We start from the raw sequence: 25200 nt of genomic DNA, 5'->3' as shown, positions 1-25200 counted from the left end.
GCTGGCACTGCTTTGTTTATTCTGCACATATCTAGTTTTCTATGGCTGTAGCTTTTAAACCTGAGGTGGGAATCATGGAGCCATCAAGGACCATATGCAATACTAACCTAATTAGGAAACAATTGAATGTACAAACCCTTGATTACCTTGGTGCTTGTGGAGGTGGTCTGAACCCTGCCATGAGGGGCTGAAAGACGGCCAGTGCCATCACTGTGCAGCCAAGATACGGATGAACGCCAGCTTCCTATATAAAAGACAGCTTTTGTTATGAACATGCATTTAGCTACAACATCACACATCACAGACCAGTTTTAACTGTTACTGTTTTGTCTCCTGAGAATTTAAGGAGCCTGACTTTCTTGTGACTAGAAAACCAGGTTTGAAGTTATGTTTTCCATACAGTGTGTGGGGTGAAAACAGCCCAAAATATTAAAAACACAAGCAAAAAATACTGCCAAGAAATAATTTTGGATGGACTAGAAAATTCTAAAGATGGGTTTTCCCCCCCTAAAAATTAGGGCCAACATAGTACCCAATGTAAGACTTAATGTTTCTCATTGCCTCATCTCTTCCATTCATCAAAACCAAACTGTTGCTTATACATTTTATGTATTGTCTTCAGCCAAGTGTCACGCTAATGGCAGTGACACACATTAGTCTCTGGTGAGTGTATTTCGCCTACCTTTTGGAAGCAGATAAAAGGTTAGGCTACAGTATTTTCACACTCATACACACATCCATCTACTTATGTGGCCCACTGAAATCTTTTTGTGTCTGTCTTTCACAGAAACTACTAAGACCGTCCTGAAAAACCTTCTGTTAGAGAAAAACTGTGACTATACCAATTCCTCCAACTTTCACCATATTAAAGTATATTAAAGTATGTTACAAGAGTCTAATGTTAACCCTTTTGCCTAATATCCTGAGCCCTCAGTGAGCTGGGATAGATTGCAATGTAACTCATTTCCTCTTATCATGTTAACAAGAGTAAAATCTCCTTCCATACACTTCCAGGCATCCCAGCTCACTTCAAAACGTCCTTCATAAAAGCTGCAGTTTGAACTTTGAATCCTTGTACCAGAATTAAATCAATGTTTCCTAGCAATATAGTTATGAAAGCACAAAACTGCAGGAACATACAGAAAGATTTAGTGGCACCACATTATAGAAAATTGAAGGTATTTTGTTGAGATTTTTTTTTAAAAAAGGGAGAGGGCCATAAATTTAAATGAGGTCATAACAGTACACGGTTTTTAAGCAAAAGGAGTACTCAAAACATAAGCAATGTTACTTACTTTACTCCATCCTCCACGGTACAAAAAAGGAAGGACAAAAGATGTACTTGTAAGTAACACAGTCATCATCATTAGTCCACGGTGGACCTATAGTTGAAGGCACATTAAAAAGAGGTGATGTTGACAGACTGCACAAACTGATCTGATCTCCCCAGGTTCCAGCATCAATGAACGCATGGCAGAAAACTAATCTATCAAGAAAGCAAGAGGAATGAAAACTCTAATAGACTGGAAAAAGGACTTAAGGCGACTATTGCATGTGTGCTGCTATGGAATAAAGAGACACTGGGAGCTTCCAGATGGAGGGTTCCTAGTGCAAACCATTGGAAGGCAGCTATGCCATCTACCGTATTTTTCGCACCATAAGACGCACGTTTTTCCCACAAAACAGGGGGGTGGAAAGTCTGTGTGTCTTATGGAGCGAAGAAAACAGATTATATTTTCCTGTTTTCTTCTCCTAAAAAATTGGTGTGTCTTATGGAAAGGTGCGTCTTATGGAGCGAAAAATAGAAAAATCTCTAACAGATTTTGCACAGTAAAGGAAAAAAAAGATGGACGCAATAGTGGGAAAACCAGGGAAGGTTGCAGGCAGAAGGCAACACCTGGACCACCACCCCGCAGAACTCCTTGTACGATGCAGAATGATGGCACCATAAAAGCCTTGCCTAGAGGCATTCATTGTTCTACAGACTGACTACCATATATATTTTTCTCCCACCTGAAACCAGATCTCTTCTCCAAACAGCAATGAATGGGACCAGACAGGCTTGAAGAATCGGGCAATGATCGCACCGATGCTCACTGTGGTCATCCATGCCACGAACATCAAAGCACCTGAATGGAAGACACACAACACTTGCAAATGGTGTTTTGAGCTACAGTGCTGAGCAGCCATGGCCATAAAAGCAGGGCAAACTTTTGTGATCTGTATGTTGAAAGAACAGCAAGCACATGGGCTTCGGGACACATCACTTCCTTTTCTCTCTACGCTAGCTTGAAATGTCAGACACAGATCTTCCACAGCTTGCCCTGGAAGCGCTCCCTAGAGCTGCACACCCTCTGCATTTTGGAACAGTGATGCATGCAAACAATCCAAATATATGGGGTAGCAGGGGGAAGATTTTACCCATAACACAGTGCGAGGAAAGTGCAGCCTATGGGCCCAAAGGTTGACCAACAGAATTTTTTAAAATCAATTATTGTATTCTGCTGTTTTACTTGAGGTTTTAATATAGCTTTTATTTCATATATTTAATTCTTTTTAAATACTGAATAAATTTATTATTTTAAGCTTTTAATTTTGTTTCTTTTAATACAGTAAGCTGCCTTGGTTGTTTTAGGAGAAAGGGGGCATAAAAATATTTCAAATAAATAAATAAACCCTCACATGTCTCAATGTACATCCCCCCCCCAAAAAAAATCCCTACAGCACCTCTAGAGGATATTTGCCAAATGCTGAATTCACACACTTATTCTTTCCATTTCAAGAAGTTTTAAGAAAATATCTGGGGACAGGGTGGAGGCGTGGGTGCAGTCCTCCAAGCTGCTGTCCCTCCAAAATTTCTAGGAATTGCCCACCCTGGCTATAAAGTACTTCTGCCACTATATTTCTCTTCCCCACCCCGCCTCACCGCCCATCCCAAATTCAAGAGCCATGGGCTGGTCTAAGGTATTTTTCTGCCTGGAACAAAGAACAAGATAATGCCCTGTCCTCATTTCAAGCGTAGAAGCAGATAGAACAGTAGTCTAATCTTACAGCAAAGCACGCAATAGGATAGTTTTCTCCACTACACCAAGAGCACAGGAAGTTGATTTTTAAAACTAATTTGTTCCCATCACAATGTTCGAGGAGTGACCTGTTGCCATGACTCATTAAAATGCTGGAAAAAGAACGCATTAACAGCAAAACTATTTATTTATTTATTTATTTATTTATTTATTTATTTATTTATTTATTTATTTATTTATTTATTTATTTATTTATTTATTTATTTATTTATTTATTTATTTATTTATTTCCTGCCCATTTAGACCACATCTACTCTGGGTGGCTTACAATAGGAATATCATAAAACAATTAAAAACAACAATTAAAATCAGTAATATTAGTATTATTCAAGATGGGAAAAGTACAGACGGAAATTAACATAGAAATGTAAAAATCAAGTATTTTTCTGCCTGGAACAGAAAGGTTTTTATGAACAAGCAACATAATAACTTTTCTGTTAAGAAATTTTTAGATTTGAAAAGCAAATAGCATCAACCTTGAAAAATTCCCACCAACATATATCTCTAAAATGCCTTAAAGGGTAACTGAATGGCTTCACATCAGTTTTAAAAGTAACTAGAAAATCTTACTAGTTACCCCTTGAACCAATATCAATCCTATTCCTTGTGCTATTTTTTTAAATGCAACTTTTTAATGCCCCAATTTCCTTAAATTCCTAAAATAATAATAATAATAATAATAACACCAAGCTACGAGTAATTGCAATTACACCCTTGCTAACATCTTGCTTCCAAGTTCAGACTACACCTGAGGGAAGCAGATTAAGTTAAGGATCTCAGGACAGATGGTGTGTGACATCCATGACTAAGTCATCCAAGAGAACAATGTTTTTAGGAAACTACCACTGTTGACCTACCCTTATTTTCCATGTGATACTGTCACCTCCTTCTCCTCAGCGATAAGCCTAACTCTATAGAACTCAAATCTCTGAAGGCAAAACAAATCTATCAAGTCCCTGGAGGAATCTACAGAAATTCACCTACTGTAGAATTCATAAGAAGGACTTCAGTGCATAGGCTATGAGTCCACAGACAGGAAGAGACAAACCCCAGACTTGCACAGAAGAACTACAGGGCCCGAATCTTTACTGCCTTATTCAGCTATGTAAAGGGTAATCCTACTAGTGATTCTACCTCCTCAAGGCACCTGTCACATTCCTGGCCTAACATGATTGCACAATGGATCACATGATGGACAGCAAGGAAAAAAAGGGGGAAATGGCTTGCATCATTGCTCTTAGCACACAATTTCCCTCAACAGGATTTTAGTCCGAGTCATTAAACTTGCCGTGGATCTTGATGAGAAATGGAGAACGGGATCCTCCAATATCCTTTGGTGGGCCTGTGATATTCTGTTTACCATCCGTGATCAGAGGCTGCCGGTCATGTTTCTGGACTGCACCTCCTATGCAAGAAAATAAAAAGAGTTGCATACTATAAGCAGAGAAAGAACAGTGAAAATTATCTGCACTGCACCACATCTTTGGAGCAAGGAATCCTTCCGCACAGACGATCAGATGCTTCACGCAAGAAGCCCCCTCTATGTCTAGCTGAAGATTCGAGAAGCAGTAGCCCTACAAAAGCAAGGTAGATATCATGGGCTGGAAAAGTACGGAACTGGGTTGTTGTTTTGTTACAGAATAATGAAGTATTAAGAATTTCTGGGACAACGGTTGAGAATCAAAGGAGACCAGGCTCTTACCTAATAGCCCTGTATGATCAGTTCTTAAACCAGTGGGCAATCTTCTTTAACATGAACAATACAAAATGTTTAAACACAGATGTTTCATTTCACCTAGCACGACATACTCAAAGGAAGAAGGATGGGGCAGGCTGTTTAAGGAGACCAACTTCACAAAGAACTACAATTTCAAGTATCCTACAGAAGGAATTAAAGAGGTTGCTGCCAGTGGTTGGCCTCCTTGAACATAAGTAGGAAAGGGAAGAAGGGGTAGGGGGGAAATGCTGCCTAATTTGAAGTCTTGTAAAAACTATTCTATCAGTCTCCCCACTAAAGTAAATTGTTAATCGACAAGTACTTTTTTGTTTCATTTCTGAATTCCAAATTTCCCATTTGGCAATGGGAAAACAGCTATGAATGTTTGAAAAACAAAAGGATAACTATCTCTAGATTTGAAGCAGTTTAGTTTAATCTAAAAAAATATCCTGCTGTGGGTTTAAGCTCCCAGTTCATTTGTAATAGCTGACTTGGGAAGTCTGTATAAGCAGGCCATGGACGTGCAAACAGCATATGTCCCATCTGTACAACGGTAGGCATGTTTTCAAGTTAGGACTTCAAAGTTATTTAAGATTTACCAAATTCAGGGGGAGGAAATACATATCTGCAGTGTAATCATTACGGATGGGGCAGGGAAAAGCCATGACCAAAGGATTGCCAAATATTAAGCTCTCCAGGGTTGCTCTGCAAAGGTACTTTGTACCAGCCAAAACCCAGTGTACTATCATCATTAGAGGGCTGGACTAGGATTCAGAAAATCTGGATTCCAATCTCCATGTAGCCAAGAAACTTGCTGGGTGGCCCGCAGCCAGTTTTCACTTCCTTCGTCTGTCCTTATTCACAGTGTTGTTGTTACTATAAAACAGAAATAAGATAGCCATGTACCTTCCTTGAGATTAGTGAAAGAATATAAACATAGCAAATTTAAAAAGACCCTATAAAAAGCAGAAATTGGGAGCTTTACTTTTGCATTGGCTGCAGCTGGCTGTTTTACCTTCTTTCTATCATTACTTCCTCGGGGAGGGGATAACAACTATTATCAAAACTGGTAAAGGAGTTTTCGATATTCATTTCCAGACTTTACCTTCATTGACGTCACCGTCAGCCAGAAATATATAGTAGGAAGCATCCAGATTAACTCTTCCTTGAAATGCAGGAAGATTAATTTTTCTTCTGAAAGAACACTGTATAAGGCCATCTGCCATTCTCCATGACTTTTCTTCCAGGGAATCCTGTGGAATATGGAGTTCTGATTTCAGAGTTAGGATTTCTTACCTACCACAAAAGCCTTCTGAATCATATGATTCTTAAATGATGGTGGGAACTGGGGATTGTCTAGAGCTCCCTATCACTTATACATTGATTCTTTCAGTATGTATTTGTCTTCCATGGCATGTGAAATAAAAAATCGGAGACCACACAACCTTAATGTGTAGACATCTCAAGTGACTAGAGCAAAGCCAAAAGTATTCAAGAACATTTAAGAGCATTCCTTTTGGCATCCTAGCTCTCTGTTCAGAGCTGGTGAGGAACCATGATCATCCAGATGTGGTTGGCCCACAGCTTCCAACAGCCATACCAAAAAGTGAGAGATTATGCGAGTACTAGGGCAACAACATCTGGAGGGCCACGGTTGCCCACCCCTCAAATGTGTTGTAGCAAGAACTTCATAATCTGTAACAAGATGCCCATGGAATTATAATACCTCTGAATCCAACTCTGGATAAGTTCGTCCCACCAAAGAAGCTGTCTTGATGTCAATGTGATGATCTTCGCTGATGCAGAGATATGCATCATCACCGCCTCCCTACAAATAAGGTCAATATATTAATAAATTGAACTTCCAGGAAGTTATGTTTTCCAGGTCCATACAAGTCCTAATTATTCAGTCAAGAAAAAGGAATTCAAATAGCTCATGCCAAAGATTGACAGGCTAACCATATAAGGATTCAGTCATCTCCAGGCTACCAAACATATTACTGTACATTCAACCTTTACACACAAGTAGAAGGTAGCTCTGAACTCTGGCAGCAACTTAATAGAAAATGTCACTTGTAGAATTTCAAAATCAGCTCACAAGAAACAAGCCTTAAATATATTTAACATCATGAGATCCAATACTTTGGCCATCCCATGAGAAGAGATGACTCCCTGGAAAAGACTCTGATGTTGGGAAAGTGTGAAGGCAAGAGAAGAAGGGACGACAGAGAATGAGATGGTTGGACAGTGTCATTGAAGCTACCAACATGAATTTGACCAAACTCCGGAAGGTAGTGGAAGACAGGAGGGCCTGGCATGCTGTGGTCCATGGAGTCACGAAGAGTCGGACACAACTTAATGACTAAACAACAACAAAAATACATATTCATAGAAGAAATGTGTGACACAAATCCAATACATTTGTTTAAATTTTACTAACCATCCACTGATCATCAGACAATGCGAATGCAATGTAGCCTTCACTAGGACCACTCATTTCAACCATCACCGAGTCAGAATGATCATGTCTGAAGGAAAGAAAGAAGCAATCCTCGGCCTTAGGATCACAACTCCAAGGATTTCTCACGCAGAATTTGTTAGTTCCACATTCTGAAGCATTGAACTAAGGAGACAAGAAGGCAGGTTACTTTACTTCATGGGTCGCTGGTTGAGAAATCACATATTTTCACAATGCCAGCTAGCACAGTAGCAGATTTAATAAAAAGCACATTCTTCACACCCACAATTTTCTACCTACCAATTATTGTTCCTTTCCCCCTAGCTATTATCAAGCTGCAAGCTTAAAATCCACCATCCTATACAAAAGAGGCACTTGATTAGCACCGTATTGGAAGCCTATAATTTCGGATGCACACAACAATCCCACATTTGTCTTAGTCAGACACTTAATTGTTGATTGTTCAAAATGTTGCATTATCAAGAATATAATTAAAGGCTTTTTGAATCACCCTAAACTGTTCTAGATAATTACACAAACCCCATAAAGCTTTAAGGTGGAGGGAGGATCCATAGGGACCTTTTTGTTTAAGGACAGCACAATTCTGTTCTCTCTATATATTTTTTCCTGACTAAATGCACAGAGGCATTTTAAATAAGCATTTTAAAACATTTCCCTTCCCCAGTATTTAAGGAGTCAACAGCCATGTTTCAGAAATTATAAGAATCATAGTAAGCACATAAAATTCCATTGAAGTTAAAAGAAACACTTGATCTAACTCATAACTGCTAGTAAAAAGAGAGTAGAAAGGTATAAAAGTTGGCTGACAGTCTGATGCTTTTTTAAAAAATGACTCTGTTCTACATAGAGTTGGGTATGTATTTCTGCATTATCTGGCAGGAAAAAATAGATACAAACATGGGATTTCAGGTCACCTATACAGTATCTGTTTATAGCTACAAGTCATAAAAAATTAAATACACACAAAAAATTTAAATCCTTCCAAGTCATATACAAGGCATATGACTTGGTAAGGTAAGAACCAGTCATGTTATGCACAGAGAACACAGCTGTTAGCAGAAACAAATAGCATCCATCCACCAAGTTCCATCCTGCTAATATCTTCACTAGAGGCTTATACACCATGCACCAGTGTCCAGATCGGTATTTGAGGTATACCTAAAGAGCCACCTGTTTGTGGCAGCATGTTCAGAGCAAATACATGCATAACTCTATTGTCATTGAATATGCAGCTGAGACAGGACTTCAGTATGAGACCAAACATTAAAATGTATATGTTGCATAGGACCTTAATGTGTGACTGGACACCAAACTCTTCTTGGACCACAATCTTGGATAGGATTTTCTGGAAATGACATTAATTTTAGCCTCTAAACAACTGCTATGAGCCGACTACTACTTACCACTTGAGTTAGAGATGTAGGAAGGGTTACATTAGCAGCCATGGTTGTTGTCAAGATAGGTGTATTAGGTTGGGAAATCACAGGACCAGGAATTTTTACCCAAAAGATGCTATATTTTTCTACAACTGTGACCCTAGAGACAAGATGAAAGCCATCTTTTAACTATTTTCAACAAAACTGTACATGACTCAAGAACTGTTAACAATAAGACCTTTTGGAGGTCCTTAATGCAAAAAGTAGCCAAAAATCAAAAGCTACAGAACAACATACTTCTAATACCTCTGTTACTCTGATAATAGAAAAAACATCCTTACTGGCCAGGATCTTGATGTAATCAATATGCTCAGAGTTTTTTACCTGTGTTAAGTTACCTGTTGTAACTTTGAAATATCATTTTCTGTGCCTGTACTCATTTTTACTGGTCTTCACCTACAAAATGTATACCTTACTTACTTTATTAAGAAGTAAGATATAGAATCTATGCCATATGTAAATTGTGACTGGGTTCATTGAAGAGCTGGAGCAGTTCCTCTTTTTTGGCAGGAAATGACAACTGAATCTCTTCTTGAACATTAAAGGTTTTATTTATTTATTTATTTATTTATTTATTTATTTATTTATTTATTTATTTATTTATTTATTTATTTATTTATTTATTTAATTTAATTTATATGCCGCCCACTCTACCCAAAGGTCTCTGGGCGGCTTACAACAATTAAAATTCAATGCAATAAAATAAAATGATTAAAATACAGTTAAAATACAATTAAAAATACAATTAAAATACAATTAAAAATACAATTTGTTTTAACATTGGGCGAATCAATAACAACTTCTATTGGTTCAAACAAATCAACATCTGGTAACTGTCCATACTTTGGAGACAACAATTCTTGTTCAGAACTAACAAGATTCATTGTGGGGCTGGCCCAAAGCGTTCCCGATCTGTGGGCTTCCTCATAGGAGCACTCCGGACCGTGCTAACTGTCCCACAGCAGGGATGTCTGGCCCAATCTCCTTCCGGTCAAAGACTGTTGAAGGTGGAGTCTGGACAAATCACCTCCTTCGAGGGACCTTGCCCCCACGGAAAAACCACAACAGTCCATTCTAGTGGATCCACCATTCTCTTTAGATTTCTCTGGATTAGGTAGTAGTCCTCCTACCTTTAAATTAGGGAAATCTTCTAACAGCCCGCGCATTCTGTCATATTTCAATTCTTTCTCCTTTCCTTTATCTCCTTCCACATCCTTCTTCTCTTCAACCATTGGAACTCTAAGCTCTCTCCTTCTTTCCTCCTCCCATTTCCTCCTTCCAGACTGGTAAAACTAACTCCTCCCCTCTCTCTCTTCCACCAGACAAATATCGACTTTCTCCTTCTTTCCCTTTGATTACCTCTCCTTCTCCTCTTCCGCATTTGACTTTTCACTTTCCATTATCCCTACTTACTCCGTTTCTCCTTTTGTCAGTCATCTTGGTTTGAGGCGACGGCTCACTGTTCTCTCTCCTTTTCCTCTAGAACTCCTTCACATAAACCTATGGCTAAATATTTCACTCTAAAAGTCTAAGGAAATAGACTGTTGCCCGCAAAAACTCACTGAAATGAATCTGTTTAGTTTTTAAGGTAACACAATTGTATTTATTTCTACTTTGTATTTTTCCTATGTGTGTTGTAACAGTCTTGACACAACTACCGTTGAAAACAGCTCTAACAATAGAAAACGCATACCTACTGTACATAATTCTAATGTACTTACAGAAATTGTATTCTTTTTGGTGAGTTTTGTGGAGCAATCCAATAGACATCCACTTGGGTTTTCTTAGATTTACTTGTGTGGCTGACAGCTGAGTTCTGCAATGTACAGAAGGCCCATTTTAGCACTACACAGCAAAACTGTGCAAACGTCTCCTCTTCTATGTCATGTAAAGCATAGTCAAACACAAGCCACATTTTTATCCTTTGCTTACATCACAGTTGTGAATGTGTACTGTAGTATGTCAGTATAGATTTGAAAACCAAAAGAAAAAAAATTCTCCCTTGATACTAATTGTCTCCAGTGCCATCCTGATGAAGAAAAGCAACTTGCCCAAAGTCGCCTCTACTGAGTGTCTAAGAAGGCCTGGCCCCAGCTTCCCCCCTCATCCAGCCATGCATCAGTTCCACAAAATGTTGCAAGTGAAACCAGGGCCCTGACACCTCCTTTCAGCTCCACCCTACATTGGCCATAAGCCCTATTGTGAGAAAAATCTATCCAGATACGTACTTAAATACAGAACAGTTTTTTAAAGTTACAGACTGGGGTAGAAAAAGGATAAAACAAACTGATAAACACCTGCAAAACAGGCACAGATCAGAAGTAGACTGATTAAGCCAATGAAGTGGGACCAAGTTAAACAACTTGTCAAGAAGAACATGACAGACACATGCTGGCTCCTCAGAGGTAACTCAGAAAAGCAAGCCAGCAATAGGTTCATCCTGATGTGATGTATTTTGGAGAACAAAACCCATAATCCCCAACCACTACTCATGTTAAATAGAGCTTGCAGATACTGTACTCCTAAAAATATGGAGGCTGTTAGGGGAAGGGCAAAAAATAAAAAAAGCAAACCCCACATATTATAACTTGAGCCATCTGATGATCACTTTTCCCAAGCCTATAGGTAAAGGCAAAGGTTCCCACTGGCAAATTTTGTCCAGTCGCATTCGACTCTAGGGGGCAGTGCTCATCCCCATTTCCAAGCCATAGAGCCAGCGTTTTGTCCAAAGACAATCTTCCGTGGTCACGTGGCCAGTGCGACTTAGACCCGGAACGCTGTTACCTTCCCATCGAGGTGGTACCTATTTATCTACTTGCATTTGCATGCTTTCGAACCGCTAGGTTGGCGGGAGCTGGGACAAGCGACGGGAGCTCACTCCGTCACGTGGATTCGATCTTACGACTGCTTGGTCTTCTGACCCTGCAGCACAGGCTTCTGCGGTTTAGCCCGCAGCGCCACCACGTCCCTGCAAATCTAAGATTACCCTAAAGCTAAGGTAACCCCTACACTGACATTCAAGCATATGCACTGATCTTTCCAGAAGGGAAGTTTATACAGACATTCAATGATCCCAGAGCACATAATAATGAGCTCAAGTTACATAATACTTCTCAGTAAAGGTAAAGGTTCCCCTTGACAATTTTTGTCCAGTCGTGTTCAACTCTAGGGGGCGGTGCTCATCCCCGTTTCCAAGCCATAGAGCCAGCGTTTTGTCCGAAGACAATCTTCCATGGTCACATGGCCAGTGCGACTTAGACACGAAACACTGTTACCTTCCCACCGAGGTGGTCCCTATTTATCTACTTGCATTTGCATGCTTTCGAACTGCTAGGTTGGCGGGAGCTGGGACAAGCGACGGGCGCTCACTCTGTCATGTGGATTCACTCTTACAGCTGAAGATCTACAGACCTTACAACACAGAGGTTTCTGCGGTTAAACCCACAGCACCACCACGTCCCAAGCCTATATGAATGGATTAATCCACCACATCTATCTGCATGCACCAGCGGGGGGTGTGTGTGTCTTAATACTTGCTTTAAGAATTGCCTATAAAGCTAGTGTTAAGTCCAAAATCAAACCTCTACAAGCTTTTTCAGACAGTATTTATTAAAAAACCAATATATTTACAGAATTTTTAATTTTACTTTTCCCTACCATATTGGTGCAAAGCAAGCATATACAGTTAACACTGTGATTAATGTGCTTTCTCTAAATATACCTGCTTCCTAAATCCATCACGATCCCTTACCTTTACATGCCCACAGGTAAGAAGCTGTGATCTTTTCTTGTCAGCCAGTACAAAAGAGCCAATGGCAGCCCCCTCCAAATTTTCAGCATCTCGGGCTTGTAGGAAAAAGCCTTCAAACGTAGGCCCAGACAAGGTCACTGAAACCAAAAGGGGGAGAAAAAGAAATGGATATCAATATCAGGTTGGTTATTTTGGCAACAAGTACAGACACATGAAATGTATATCCTTTAACTCATGCCTGAAATGCTCCTTGTGGCTACAAAGCCACAAGTAGCTCAAAATGTATCCTGAGGCAATTCTGCATTCTCTCATAAGCATGTACCCTTGCATGCACCACTTGGACACTTGAGTCAGACATTGCCTCTCTCCCCAATTGTGCCCCTCCAGATACTGTTGTTGAAAGTCCCATAATCCTTTATGACTGGCAAAAGCTGGTGGGAGTTCCAAGTCAACAATATCTTAAAGGCCACAACCGTCCATCCTTCCTATGTGCTCTCTCTCTCTCTCTCATGCAACTTTTTCCTTTTCAATATACCAACACAGTATGTTTCCCCAGATAGTCCTTACCCAGCAGGTAATGATGCAGCATGGGGCCTCTTGACACACACGATGTCAAGACACAAACATACAGTGGTGCCCCGCATGACAACGATAATCAATTCCCCTGAAATTTCGCTATTAAGCGAAATCGTTGTCATGTGAAAAACAATTCCCCATTGGAATGCATTGAAACCCATTTAATGCGTTCCACTGGGGAAATTCCTTTGTCGTCCAGCAATCCCCCATAGGGGAAGCCATTTTCCGAGCGCCGATCAGCTGTTAAAATGGCTGCCCAACAAAGCGAACAAACGGTTCGCGAAGCACGGACCTAATCGTCGTCAAACGAAAATCCCCCATAGGAAACATCATTTTCAATCAATCCCCCATAGGGGAAGCCATTTTCCGAGCATCGATCAGCTGTTAAAATGGCTGCCCTACAAAGCAAACAAACGGTTCGCGAAGCACGGACCTAATCGTCATCAAACGAAAATCCCCCATAGGAAACATCATTTTCAATCACTAGAGTGATCGTAAAAAAGTCATCGTCCTGCGGATTTGTCGTTTAGCAGGGTTGTCATCATGCGGGGCACCACTGTAGTTGCTTCATTCATACAGCACTATAAACTAGAGAACTGATGGGAACTGTGGGTTATCAAATGTGAGTACATTCTGCCAGATCACTCTCCAGCTGCATGGGCAGTAGATAAGTACTGTGTTAAGTATCCATACAAGTATTACATGACTTTATCTCCCAACAAATCAGAGAAAGAACCCATTACGGGTTTTAGGTTCATTACGGATTTCTTCTCTGGTTTGTTGGGGAGGAAGGAATAGGCAGAGGAATAAGCCGCCCCTGGATTCAACAAAACAATAATACATGATGGAGCAAAGCTTCCAGTGCAAGTCAGAGTCATCAGGTAGTACACACCAACACACAGTTTACTCACAGTAAACCAAGAGTCCTCCAGATTCCTGGCTTGCTGTGTTCTATGATAGTGACTACCATAAGAACAGGAAATAAGGGAACGCATGGCAACACAGATGGGTAATGTTATTTTTATTTTTTATTTTTTTATTATTTTTTATTTTTTGGTACTACAGTTCCTATTGTAATCCAGCCATCAAGACCAATGTGCCTCCTGGCCAGAGTACCGTATGAGTTGCAGTCCAAAAAAGTCATTTATGTCACCAATCACCAGTTGAAAAGTTCAACCATCCAACTACCCTAATGCAGAAGGGAGCAGACTTCCCAATTCCCCAAACCTAACCGAAGTACACTTCCAGGGACATGACAACGGAATGGATATTTTGCTCTAGGTAGAACTTTGGATTTGGAATTGTTGGTCTAAGCTTTTTATAACACCACTATCACTTCTGCAACTAACCAATGGAGGAAGCACCACCAGAGGGAAACCTTTCTTTCTCGTCACAAAAGGCAACAAATATACCTTTCACGTGTTCACCCGGTTTAAACTGTGTCACATTTACTTCAGCTGTGTGCTTTGGAAATTTTTGAGGCACATGTCCGTGGAGAGGCATCATACTATTGCAGGCTTCCTTCACTTTTCCATTTGGGTAACCAGTTGATGGGTCAGAAAGGAAGGCAAGCACGCAGCCAAGAAAGGCCATTCTGGAAGACTCCATCTACCAGAAAAGATGAGCGGACATCACATAAACTTTAAAGGTTTATGAAAGAACAGACTTGCAAAAGTCCTCTACAGATTTAGTTTTAAAATTTAAAATTTAAATCCCCTTGCCATCTCAGCTAGAATAATACCACAGAATGAACTGCTGAACAGCAGATCAACATTTACGTAAATCTCATGTATTCTACAGCCAGACTATCCAGCCGCCCTTGACCAGAAAGGGAGCAGATTTCCCAAAAGAGCTCAGCTCACAAACTGTCTACTCTAGTTAATATTACCATCTGGATTCAGGCTACCATTTTCCCCAACAGTTCCAGAAAAGCTGTTCTACAACCTCTCAAGTCTCAGAAAAACTCCTACAGTTCATTAATACCTATAGACTGGGGGGGAAAACACCATTGTTGGAGCCCTCTACCCTTTAAAGCAGGCAGACACTTTCCGTATGTTATTGAACTATAATTCCAACCAACCTATCCAGTCTAGCTAATGGTGAGGCATGATGAGGGATGGATGGATAAATACATAAAATAATACACCTAAAGAGAAAGCACGTCCTGTGCTTCCTGAAAGAAAATAAACCAATGACTGAATGAATGGATGGACAGACGGATGGATTTTATAGAGAGCATTGTCAGGTCACTGCCTAGGGACAGACTGAATATATATATTATATTTTGGGATAAAGAATCAGACCAGTGGTTCCCAACCTTGAGTAACCCAGGACTGCAACTCCCAGAAACCCCAGCCAGCACAACTGGTGGCAAAAGCTTCTGGGAATTGTAGCTCAAGAACACATGAGTTACCCAAAGTTGGGAATCACTGCTCTAGACTTTTAGTTTCTATTTATTTTTCTGACAACAGCTTCTAGTTAAAAGAAGATATGACTCCAAACCTGTTTTAATCTAATTTAGAAGACAAGCCATGATTAACCTAAATGGAATGTTGATAAATTACCTCAGCGGCCTTAAATCCTACATTTAGCAAGAATTTCTGCAGTTAAATCACAAAAAACAAATATATTTGTCTAGCAGCTCTCCATGGCTTCAGGGGCAATTCTTTCCCCACTCTGACTAGAGGTCCTCAATACTCATTTCCTGCTAACCTCCCATCTAAGTACTAACCAGATCAACCTTGGTTAGTTTACAAATTCAGACAAGATCAGGATGTTCACAATGCTGATAGTTGCTTCCTGCATTATTGTGGAAGTGTACTTTTTCAAACCATGCCCATCTTTGAGTGAATACTGTATTTGCTTACTCAGCATGGCAATACATTTCCACTGAAAAACAAAAAGGAAAAGGCTGTGAGGTCCCCAATTTTTCTGAAGAGGTTGTGCCAAGCCTGAAAAGTTGGATTTTTTCCCATGAAAGCTGGCCATTTGTTTGATTTTTAGTGGTTTTTAAAAGTGGTCCAATAAAAGGTATCGCCCACTCTTATCATTGAAAAACAGTGGCTCCAAATGAAAACAGCTGGGTTATGCTATACAGGATAAGTTATATCCCTTCAGATTTTTGAATGCTGTTCTTAAAAACAAACAACCCTTCTTCCAAATAATATCAATGCCAAGCAGGAAACAGACAACTTGAATACAGTAAGCCTCACCTACAAGCCTTTCTATCCCACCGAACCCCCTCAGAATTGCTGTAATGGCATGTTATGGTAACATACTCCACATGCCTATGTATAAACTTTACACACATACTGTATACAGTATACTATATATATACTCTGTGTGTGTGTGTGTGTACGTACGCACGCACGTACACATATACATATACATATACATATACATATATACACACACACACACACACACATATATATGTACACACACACACACTGTATATATATATATATATATATATATATATATATATATATATATATATATATATATATATATATATATATATATATATATATATTTTGAGGCAGTGTCAAATTTTATCTTCCTGGGCTCCATGATCACTGCAGATGGTGACAGCAGCCCTGAAATTAAAAGGCGCCTTCTTCTTGGGAGGAAAGCGATGACAAATCTTGACAGCATCTTGAAAAGCAGAGACATCACCTTGCCAACAAAAGTCCGAATAGTCAAAGCTATGGTTTTTCCTGTCATGATGTATGGAAGTGAGAGCTGGACCATAAAGAAAGCAGACCGCCGAAGAATTGATGCCTTTGAATTGTGGTGCTGGAGGAGGCTCTTGAGAATCCCCTGGACTGCAAGGAGAACAAACCTATCAGTTCTAAAGGAAATCAACCCTGAATGCTCACTTGAAGGACAGATCCTGAAGCTGAGGCTCCAGTACTTTGGCCATCTCATGAGAAGAAAAGAGTCCTTGGAAAAAAACCTTGATGTTAGGAAGGTGTGATGGCAAGAGGAGAAGGGGACGACCGAGGATGAGATGGCTGGACAGTGTCTGCGAAGCAACCAACATGAACCTGACACAACTCCGGGAGGCAGTAGAAGACAGGAGGGCCTGGCGTGCTCTGGTCCATGGGGTCACGAAGAGTCGGACACGACTAAACGACTAAACACACACACACACACACACACACATATATATATATACAGTATATATACAGTGTGTGTGTGTGTACATATATATATGTGTGTGTGTGTGTGTGTGTGTGTGTGTATATAGCACTTCTATACAAAAGAGACCATGAACATCATAGGGAAGAAAAAGAGGCTGAAGTAGAATGGAAAATGTAAATCTGGGGAGCTGTGAGGGATAAAGAACCAGAGGTAGGGAAGTATGGAGAGACAACCACAATAGGTAGCAAGCTGAGAAACACAAGGTGTTTCAGTGTGTGGTGTGTTCTTCATCTCGTCCCATTCTTACATGCACTCAAAGATCTAGAATTGGCAAACATTAACTCACTTCAGAAATTAAATGTACTGCAGTCTTCACATTCAAGATCCAGTGACAGCTGGTAATGCAGCTCTCAATCCAAGTGATATATCCAGATCATACAGGACAGCTTCCTATCTTGACATAATCTTTCCAACAAGAATGATTTAGAAATACCATTTCAAATTGGAGGAGAGGAGACATGCTGATGGCATCAAAGGGACAGCAGAATGAAAGCGTGACACAGAGGGGAGTCGTAATTCTTAGAACCAACCCTTCTTAGCTTTGATAACTCATTTGCACGTTGTTTCTCCTCCCAAACAGCTGCATGGAGACCCTGATAACAACCACGCACCGTTCCACAAGTCTACTGAAACTTGTCACGGCATGATAAAATGGACAAACCTCTCTTTTTGGAGCCCAGACATATCACTATTCATCCTGCATGGAGATTCAAAATGTTGTTGTTTTTGTTTTAAAACTCCCAGAATCTCCCAGCTGTTCTGGTTATTGTGGAAGTTATAATCTATAAAAGTAATTATTCACACACTGACGCCGGGACCCTTTTAAAGCTTCACACCACAAACCCGCCCATTCACATCTTTTTTTTCTTTAAGAAGTTGTATTAAGGACTTCTCATTTTCGCACAAACTCCCAAATGCTGAAAAACTGGGGCTGTGAAAGGCACTGCCTAACAGGTGGACCATTTAAACAATACAAATACAATATAGTATCCTATGACATTGTTAGTTCTAGCTTCATCTCGGTCTTGGAACCAGATGTTTGCCAGTTTCTAAATTGTGCTTCAAGTTTCATCAGGCTTCTCCAACCAGAACTATCACGCAGCTGCTGTTCCACATTACAGCCTCTGAACTGGCCACCAATACTTTCCACAGAGAATGACAGGAATCTGATGATACGCCTCTTTCACTACATCCCTATCCAGACACTGAAGCAATCGACAGAGACGCTCCTCTACCCAAGTGTTCTTTGATACTGACATTTAGAGGTTAGCCATGGTGAACAGGGCCTTTTCAAGGGCTCGAGCTAATTACAGAACTTCCCTAGAAAAATCTTTCCTGGCATCACTTTTGTTCTCTCAGCCTCTTGAGTGAGACATTTTAAGAAGTTATTGTTAATTGAAAGTTTGTGCTAGGGTGATTTCAAGTATTACTTTGCCCACTCCCATAATACTTCTCAGTGCTTCATAACAATACTATACATACGTACATCCACATGCCAAAGCATTGCGGCATCTTAAAGATGTATTTTAATGTGGGTTTCTCTGGATCAAGTCTACTTCCCCAGACTAGTCCACCAAAGCTCACATTTTAATATAGCAGTCTTTAAGGTGCCACAATCTTTTGTTTCTCTTGGCTTGTTGCGGTGTGTTCTTCAACCTAAATATTAAAATTCAACCCATACACTATAAAATCCCAGACAAAGGTCAGCTGCAACAAGGACAAGCTAAATATTGTCTAGATATCAAATAAAACAGCAAAACAATAGCTGCAGAAGCTAGTGCTAAAAGCAGAACAAACGGCAGTATGGATGAGCCTTACAAATTCAAAAATCAATTCACTGTTGGTAGAGTAGTTTTTGCTGGATGTTTTTTTTAAAGCTCCTGCAGTTTATATTGCATTTTTACTGTGCTATTATATATTTGACAGGTTTTGTTTAATCCATTTTGATTGGCACCTAAACAATTTGTTAATAAGGTATGGAAGCAGCATAAATAAACAAATAGTTGGCCATGTTTTGCATAAAGGTGCAAGTAATTGGGCAGAGGTTCACATTTAAGCTCTTTCACAAATGTGAAAAAGATTAGAGAAATAACTTTTTCCTCATGATGGCAGTCATGATAGGGGAAGTCCATGGATTCACTGACTTATGATAAATCATCAGGATGGAAGAACTGACTTAATCAGGAGACAAAGCTGGGAATTCCCCCACGAGAGACAGCAATCAAAGCCATTACAGCTGAGTTTAAAGAAACTCTGAGAGCTGCCCCCACAGACATGGAGAATGCAAACTTAAAAGCAGAACGAAAGACACGAGGAAAGAAGACTAAATCCAGTATTTGCCCTACAAAAAACAGCCCCACTGGAATCAAAAGGCTTGCTCACTATGACTAACAAGTCCCATAAATTTTTATAGGCTTAATTCACCTCTAACAAATGCTGCACTTAGCCCTATGTCAGTTATTTATTAAATTCTCCACACAGTACTACTCTTTCACCCAACATAGCAATAGGAAAGAATTACTCCAACTGTAGCAAGCTACAATAGTTTTAGAAAAGGTAGCTGTGTTAGTCTGTGTTAGCATATCAGGCCAAAACAAAACAAAAATAAAAAAAATTGAGAAGAAAAATTGTTGTGGCACCATAAAGACTAACTGCTACGCCTTGATGTAAGCTTTCGTGAACAAGTCCACTTCCTCAGACCTGGCCTGACAAACTAAATAGGAATCTCAAGAAATTTACACCAAAGGCAATTCCAGCAATCAAATTCTTGGAATAGTCACATAAGTCCACATTACCCTTTGTCAGATGTTGCCAGTAACCATACCAGAAAATTAAAACTTAGATCAAACCCACAACAGAAGACAACTTAAACTAACACTTTATGGATTACCAAGAGCTAGTCTAAAATGTGTGCATATCCACCCTCCCGACTGGGCTACAGTAATCATATACTCTTCAGAGCTAAGTAACCAGGCTCTTATTCCTGCTATTTCAATAGTAGTTATCGGTCTGGAAAGGTCTCTAGCACTTCTGAGGTGCGGGGAGGGAACCTATATCCGTAAATAAAAAGAAATATCATCAAAGAAGGAGAGAAGAAGACACTTACACGAGCTAATGCTTATTATACATGCAAAACTGAAAATCTTCCAACTGAAAAGAAAGACAATGCATCTTATCACAGTGAGAAAACTGACCACGTCACAGGTGTGCCTGCTCAGTCTGCTGACTTAGGGCTTCAACATCTCTGCTCTCCTTTCCTAGTATGAGTGTCAAGGGAGGGAGGGAGCAGGCAAGGAAAGGGGCTTGATCCCACAAGGAATCCTACACCTGGCATTCTTTTAAATGTACACAGATAAAAGTGCAGTCAAGCAAACAAGACGTACGATATCATTAATAGACTTGGCCCTTCCCAAAATTACTTCTGCACATCCCCTTGCTTCTTAGGGTTCTGGACATAAGGAGGATAATCTTCCAAACAGAACATGCCTTCAAGGAGAGAAAGCCCGTGCCTGATGTAATGCTTGCTTTTCTACAACTATGGTCATGAGCTCACTGATAACCATTGAGAGTGGAGGCCATTACGTATCTTGGATCTTCCCTCAATGCTACAGTTGCCCTACAACTTTCTTCCTGCAAAAGCAACAACAAAAAGTATTTAGGTGCTAGCCTGGCAAAAGCGAAGATAAACTTTGAACAGCTACAAGAACATGAAAGGATTTTCAGAATGATAGAGGCAGGTAAGGCCTAAGAGGCATCCATGCAGCCACCTTTCTAATACTGTACAAAAAGGTGAGCAACCACTATGTGCTGTTGTCAGACTAGACCATATAATTGTGATGTTTTTTTGCAGAGGTACTGCCACATCTGCTGAAGGCCATCTGTTTGTCACAGCACCACATGATGCCCCTTACCTATATATCTTGCATTTAGCTTTGCCTTGTGTTTGGTCACTGGATGATAAATATGGGCTTAATTTGCTCATCAGCAGCTGTATTTAAGGATAGGACTGCTGTTAAGCTGACTCTACACTGGAAGTAACATGCAGAAGACATAGTTATGCAAATGCAATCTGGATCAACAAGATTAGTTAGCAATTATATTATTGCCATTAATTTAACATAATTAAATCTATAATTTAAAAGGAAAATTCAAGCTTTAACACAAGAATGACATGTTTGCAATGCACACCAGGCACAGAATTGCTCCTCTTAAGACAGGTAACATGTGATGCAAATTAGACGGCTGTCATTTGTTTGCTACTGAGAAATCCAGACTGTCAGGCTATTGCTACATCAGAACGACCAATGTGGACTTTACAAGCTGAGCCCTCCAAGGCTGAGTCAGAAAGAGGAGTTTAACACCTGATAAGGCTGGGCAGAAACTAACAAGAGACAAAGATTAAGGAAATCTGACTTTCTAGAACCACATTGGACAAAGAAATATTTGTACAGAGATACACCCAACAAAACAGACATGTTTAAAGACTCAGTATTCCCAGTCAGGATTTATTCAAACACAGTCATTAAGCAACTTTTACAGAATACAAAAATGCATTTTTATTAGTGAACAACTTCTCTGTTGCATGTCCTTCTCTCATGTTCAAACAACAAGAAGCTCAATACAGTGTGCTCCATATCCATCTCATTCTGTTCATACAGAGCCCATATTAAGTATGTTAGCTCTATCAATGGTGATTTGACTCCGACAGCCCCAAATGAGTTCCACAGCCAGGCAGACCTCTGACTGAGCTCTGTGAAATTCAAGTCCAGTCCTGGTTCTTAACCCGGATATGATACACTTGTGACCAAGGCAAAGAATCTTCAGTCTGAAAACTGTTCACAATGGACCTAACTTTTTTTAAAAATCATTGGGAGATATAGTCTAGAGCCAGTTAAACTGAACTACTTGTCTTCCCTAGAATGCTGGTGTTCCAAAAAAGAACTTTTAAAAATTATGTTTTTTAAAATTATTTTTGAAATATATAGAAGTACAGAAGGAAAACTACAGAAAAAGAAGAGTTTTCATATACTGTATTTCATATATAATTATATTAACACCTCTTTTACCCACCAAGGATATTACTCAAACCAAACTAGATGAAATGCTGTAAAATAAATTCAAGATGAAGAGAATACGCAAGAAATACAAGTCAAGAGAAGTTAAATCCAGTAATATTGGCCCTAGACAGAAAGGCTTATGGAAATATATATTTACAGTTTTCACTATTCCAGCTCTCACTGGAAATTAGGAAAGAGAGAAAAACATTTCCTTCCTTCAGGGTGGAGAAAAAGACATCTTGCTTGCTTAAATTGACAGTAAGCATATCCAGCACATCACTACAACATTTCTTGCAACCAGTGGTTACGTTAGAAAAAAAATCCCAACTGTCTTAATAATTATAATGCAGCAACTCTTTAAAAAAATTGCATGATGCTTTTATTCAGAGGTTTTCAAAACACTAGTTGCTCAAGGACCCATCAAATTTTTAGGTAGAATTTTTAATACAGGAATTGAACCATCCATTTGAGCCCCTTGCCCTCAGTAGGGCTGCTTGATAATAAATATATGAATAACCATAAGAAGCTACAAGGCCCATTAAACAGGTTGTTACCATAGGTTAAAAATATCCAGATACATCCAGGCCTGTATCTTCAACCACCAAAGTCCTAGAAACAATATGAGAAACAGCCAGTTTATACTTTAGAATATGAGAAATTATGTGTTTCAGTAGCCACCACATTCTGATTCATTTTTCATAACCTCCTACAGAACATCTGCTTAAGATACTTCCCATATTTCTGTTGCAGTTTTTAGAAAAGTCTGGAAACTGCTGCCATACAAGTTTGTCTGTATGCTACCTCTGGCAATCTAGCCAAGATAACTTGGAGAATGTTTTTCAAGTTATACAGATAAGCTAACTGCCTCCCTACTGATTTGGGGGGACAGGGTGGTATCCAGGGTGACGTCTGACAGATATAACGAACTAGATTAGGAGGCTCTTTGAAATGGTTGTGCATAGTCAGTTCAGTGTTCAAGCACCCCCACAGGGAGCCATATCAACCATTTTGAGGATCGGTGCCAAGTAATTTAGTGTCAGCCTTCTACCTAGGAGAAAGGGTGAGAAGGGAATAGCTAATACCTTAGGGATATCATTGACTTTGGGACACAGGATGGCAGGGAGCTCAAGCCTGTCTCCCTTCTCGCAAGACTAGGCTAGAATGGTTTAAGGAAGATCTACATAAGATGCCAAGACTTCCATGCAGTTGAGCCTCTTCAGTAATGATCAATCAAAATTGTAATAAAAGTCATTGAGTGCACAAAAAAACTGAACAAAATCAGAAGTACTACTATAGTAGAGCCTTTGCAGTAGGAAGGGTATGGAATTCTAGCAAAAGCTAAAGTTATCTGTAGTCAATTCCATTCACATACTTGGCAAGGAGTCCTACTGTACTGAAGACAATAGAAGGGGACTGTGTGCAGACCGTCTTCATAGTCAAGAGCTGAACCAACTACATACTTGTAAGATATTGTATCTCTTTCAAAATCTGTACAAGAATTCCGCATCAATTTGGTGCTGTCCTGGGCCAGGCTTTCTGCTGCCATAGTATGTGTACACTCAAAAGAGAATATCTGGACTCATGATCAACACACACACACCTCCATATAGTCAAATCCCTGCTAAACATATGCCAGAGATTCATAGAAATTATGTGCTATTAGATTCCACTATTTCTAGTGTTTGGGTTTCCCACCTTAAGATACAAAAGGACATAGTGGGGGGAGACTTGGTGAATAGCCGGATAGATCACTGCACCCCCTTTTGCAGTTGAGTCACTTAAACTCTCAGGCAAGAAGCCTATCAGGATTTACACTTCCATAAGGGAAGTTGTAATCATCATCATCTGACTTCTGGCAACCCTTTTCAGGGTTTTCCAGGTAGAGAATACTCAGAGGCGGTTCACCCTTCTCTTCCGAGGATGCTGCCCTGGGATGGTGCAGCTTGCTCAAGGCTACATAGGCTGGCTCTTCTCCCAGGAGGCACAGTGGGGAATCGAACTCCCAACCTCTGGCTCCCCAGCCAGATACCAAAACTAAGATATCCAGCCAGCTACTTGTATAATCCGTGGTGGCAAATTGCAGCTCACTAGTAAGGTGCTGGTTGTGGTCCTGGGTGTGAAAAACAGTTTAACTTTCACATATTTGTTTTCAACCTACATCTGAGGTACCTCAACCAAATAGGGGAAGGCTGACAATGTTCCTTAATGTTTACTCACTATTCCTGACCTTGCTCCCAAAACGTCTTGCTACAGGGAAACTGTGAGGGGAGCCCTAAAGTAAAATCCACAAATTACGAAACCTAGCGAGGCTTAACCGGCCTAGCCAGTGCCTTGAACAAATCAAGACCGGAGTTCAATACCTGCGGTCTCGTCCATGCACGTTTCCTTCCCACGGTCAAACCTACAAGTTACACCATTGCGCCGTAACTTTGGGTGTTTGCAGCAAGAGCGAAAACTCAGACCAAAAACACGTGAATCTCGTTGGTTAATTCGAATCAAGCGAGCGTTTCTGCATCCCCACGAAGCGACTTAACACAGTTCCTCGCAGGCTCTGTGTTCATCAACTCGTCTACCACCGCTTTCGATGGAAATTCAGAGAAGTCACCTCAGGAGATCCACCTAAGCGTAACCTCGGCTTTCTTACGCGCCTCACAATTCTGTTTTAAACCCTGAAACTGAATCTCGTATAAAACAAACAAAAGCCAGGAGAGATGCACGTTTCTTACCTTACCGAACACTATCCACACAGATTACAGTTAACTGTTGGAGTTTGCCCTTTGGTTCAGAAGATTAAAAACAAAAAACCCTCTCTGTGACAAACCAGGAATTAAAAAGCGCCGCGCTTCCTACGCAGCCCGCCAAGGGACTGGCCGCAGAGACGCGCTTCTTCTCCGC

General features: G+C 40.2%; 1 protein-coding gene across 6 annotated transcripts in view; it reads right to left on the bottom strand.

Moving 5' to 3' along the window:
* The window catches only part of FRRS1 (ferric chelate reductase 1), a 32878-nt gene extending 7705 nt beyond the window's left edge, over nucleotides 1-25173 (bottom strand). For 2 of the 6 annotated variants that reach the window (XM_072997944.2, XM_072997946.2), the window contains exons 1-12: nucleotides 25032-25169; nucleotides 14455-14650; nucleotides 12467-12603; nucleotides 10437-10531; nucleotides 8683-8815; nucleotides 7241-7423; nucleotides 6527-6628; nucleotides 5906-6053; nucleotides 4372-4488; nucleotides 2014-2129; nucleotides 1296-1382; nucleotides 147-244 (exon numbers count right to left, since the gene is read on the bottom strand). In XM_072997944.2, coding sequence (XP_072854045.2) covers nucleotides 147-244; nucleotides 1296-1382; nucleotides 2014-2129; nucleotides 4372-4488; nucleotides 5906-6053; nucleotides 6527-6628; nucleotides 7241-7423; nucleotides 8683-8815; nucleotides 10437-10531; nucleotides 12467-12603; nucleotides 14455-14650 — 1412 coding nt within the window. In that variant the 5' untranslated portion in view covers nucleotides 25032-25169. Of the gene's footprint in view, nucleotides 1-146; nucleotides 245-1295; nucleotides 1383-2013; nucleotides 2130-4371; nucleotides 4489-5905; nucleotides 6054-6526; nucleotides 6629-7240; nucleotides 7424-8682; nucleotides 8816-10436; nucleotides 10532-12466; nucleotides 12604-14454; nucleotides 14651-17534; nucleotides 18049-24665; nucleotides 24774-25031 lie in introns of those variants that run through there. The other 4 variants (XR_012086499.2, XR_013544268.1, XM_072997945.2 and 1 more) reach the window with 4 other exon arrangements.
* Between the last annotated feature and the right edge of the window lie 27 nt (nucleotides 25174-25200).

Source organism: Pogona vitticeps, chromosome 4 (assembly GCF_051106095.1).
Source record: "Pogona vitticeps strain Pit_001003342236 chromosome 4, PviZW2.1, whole genome shotgun sequence".
Taxonomy (NCBI): Eukaryota; Metazoa; Chordata; class Lepidosauria; order Squamata; family Agamidae; genus Pogona; species Pogona vitticeps.
The sequence above is the reverse complement of the archived record's forward strand: the minus strand, read 5'-3'. Positions and strand labels throughout refer to the sequence as shown.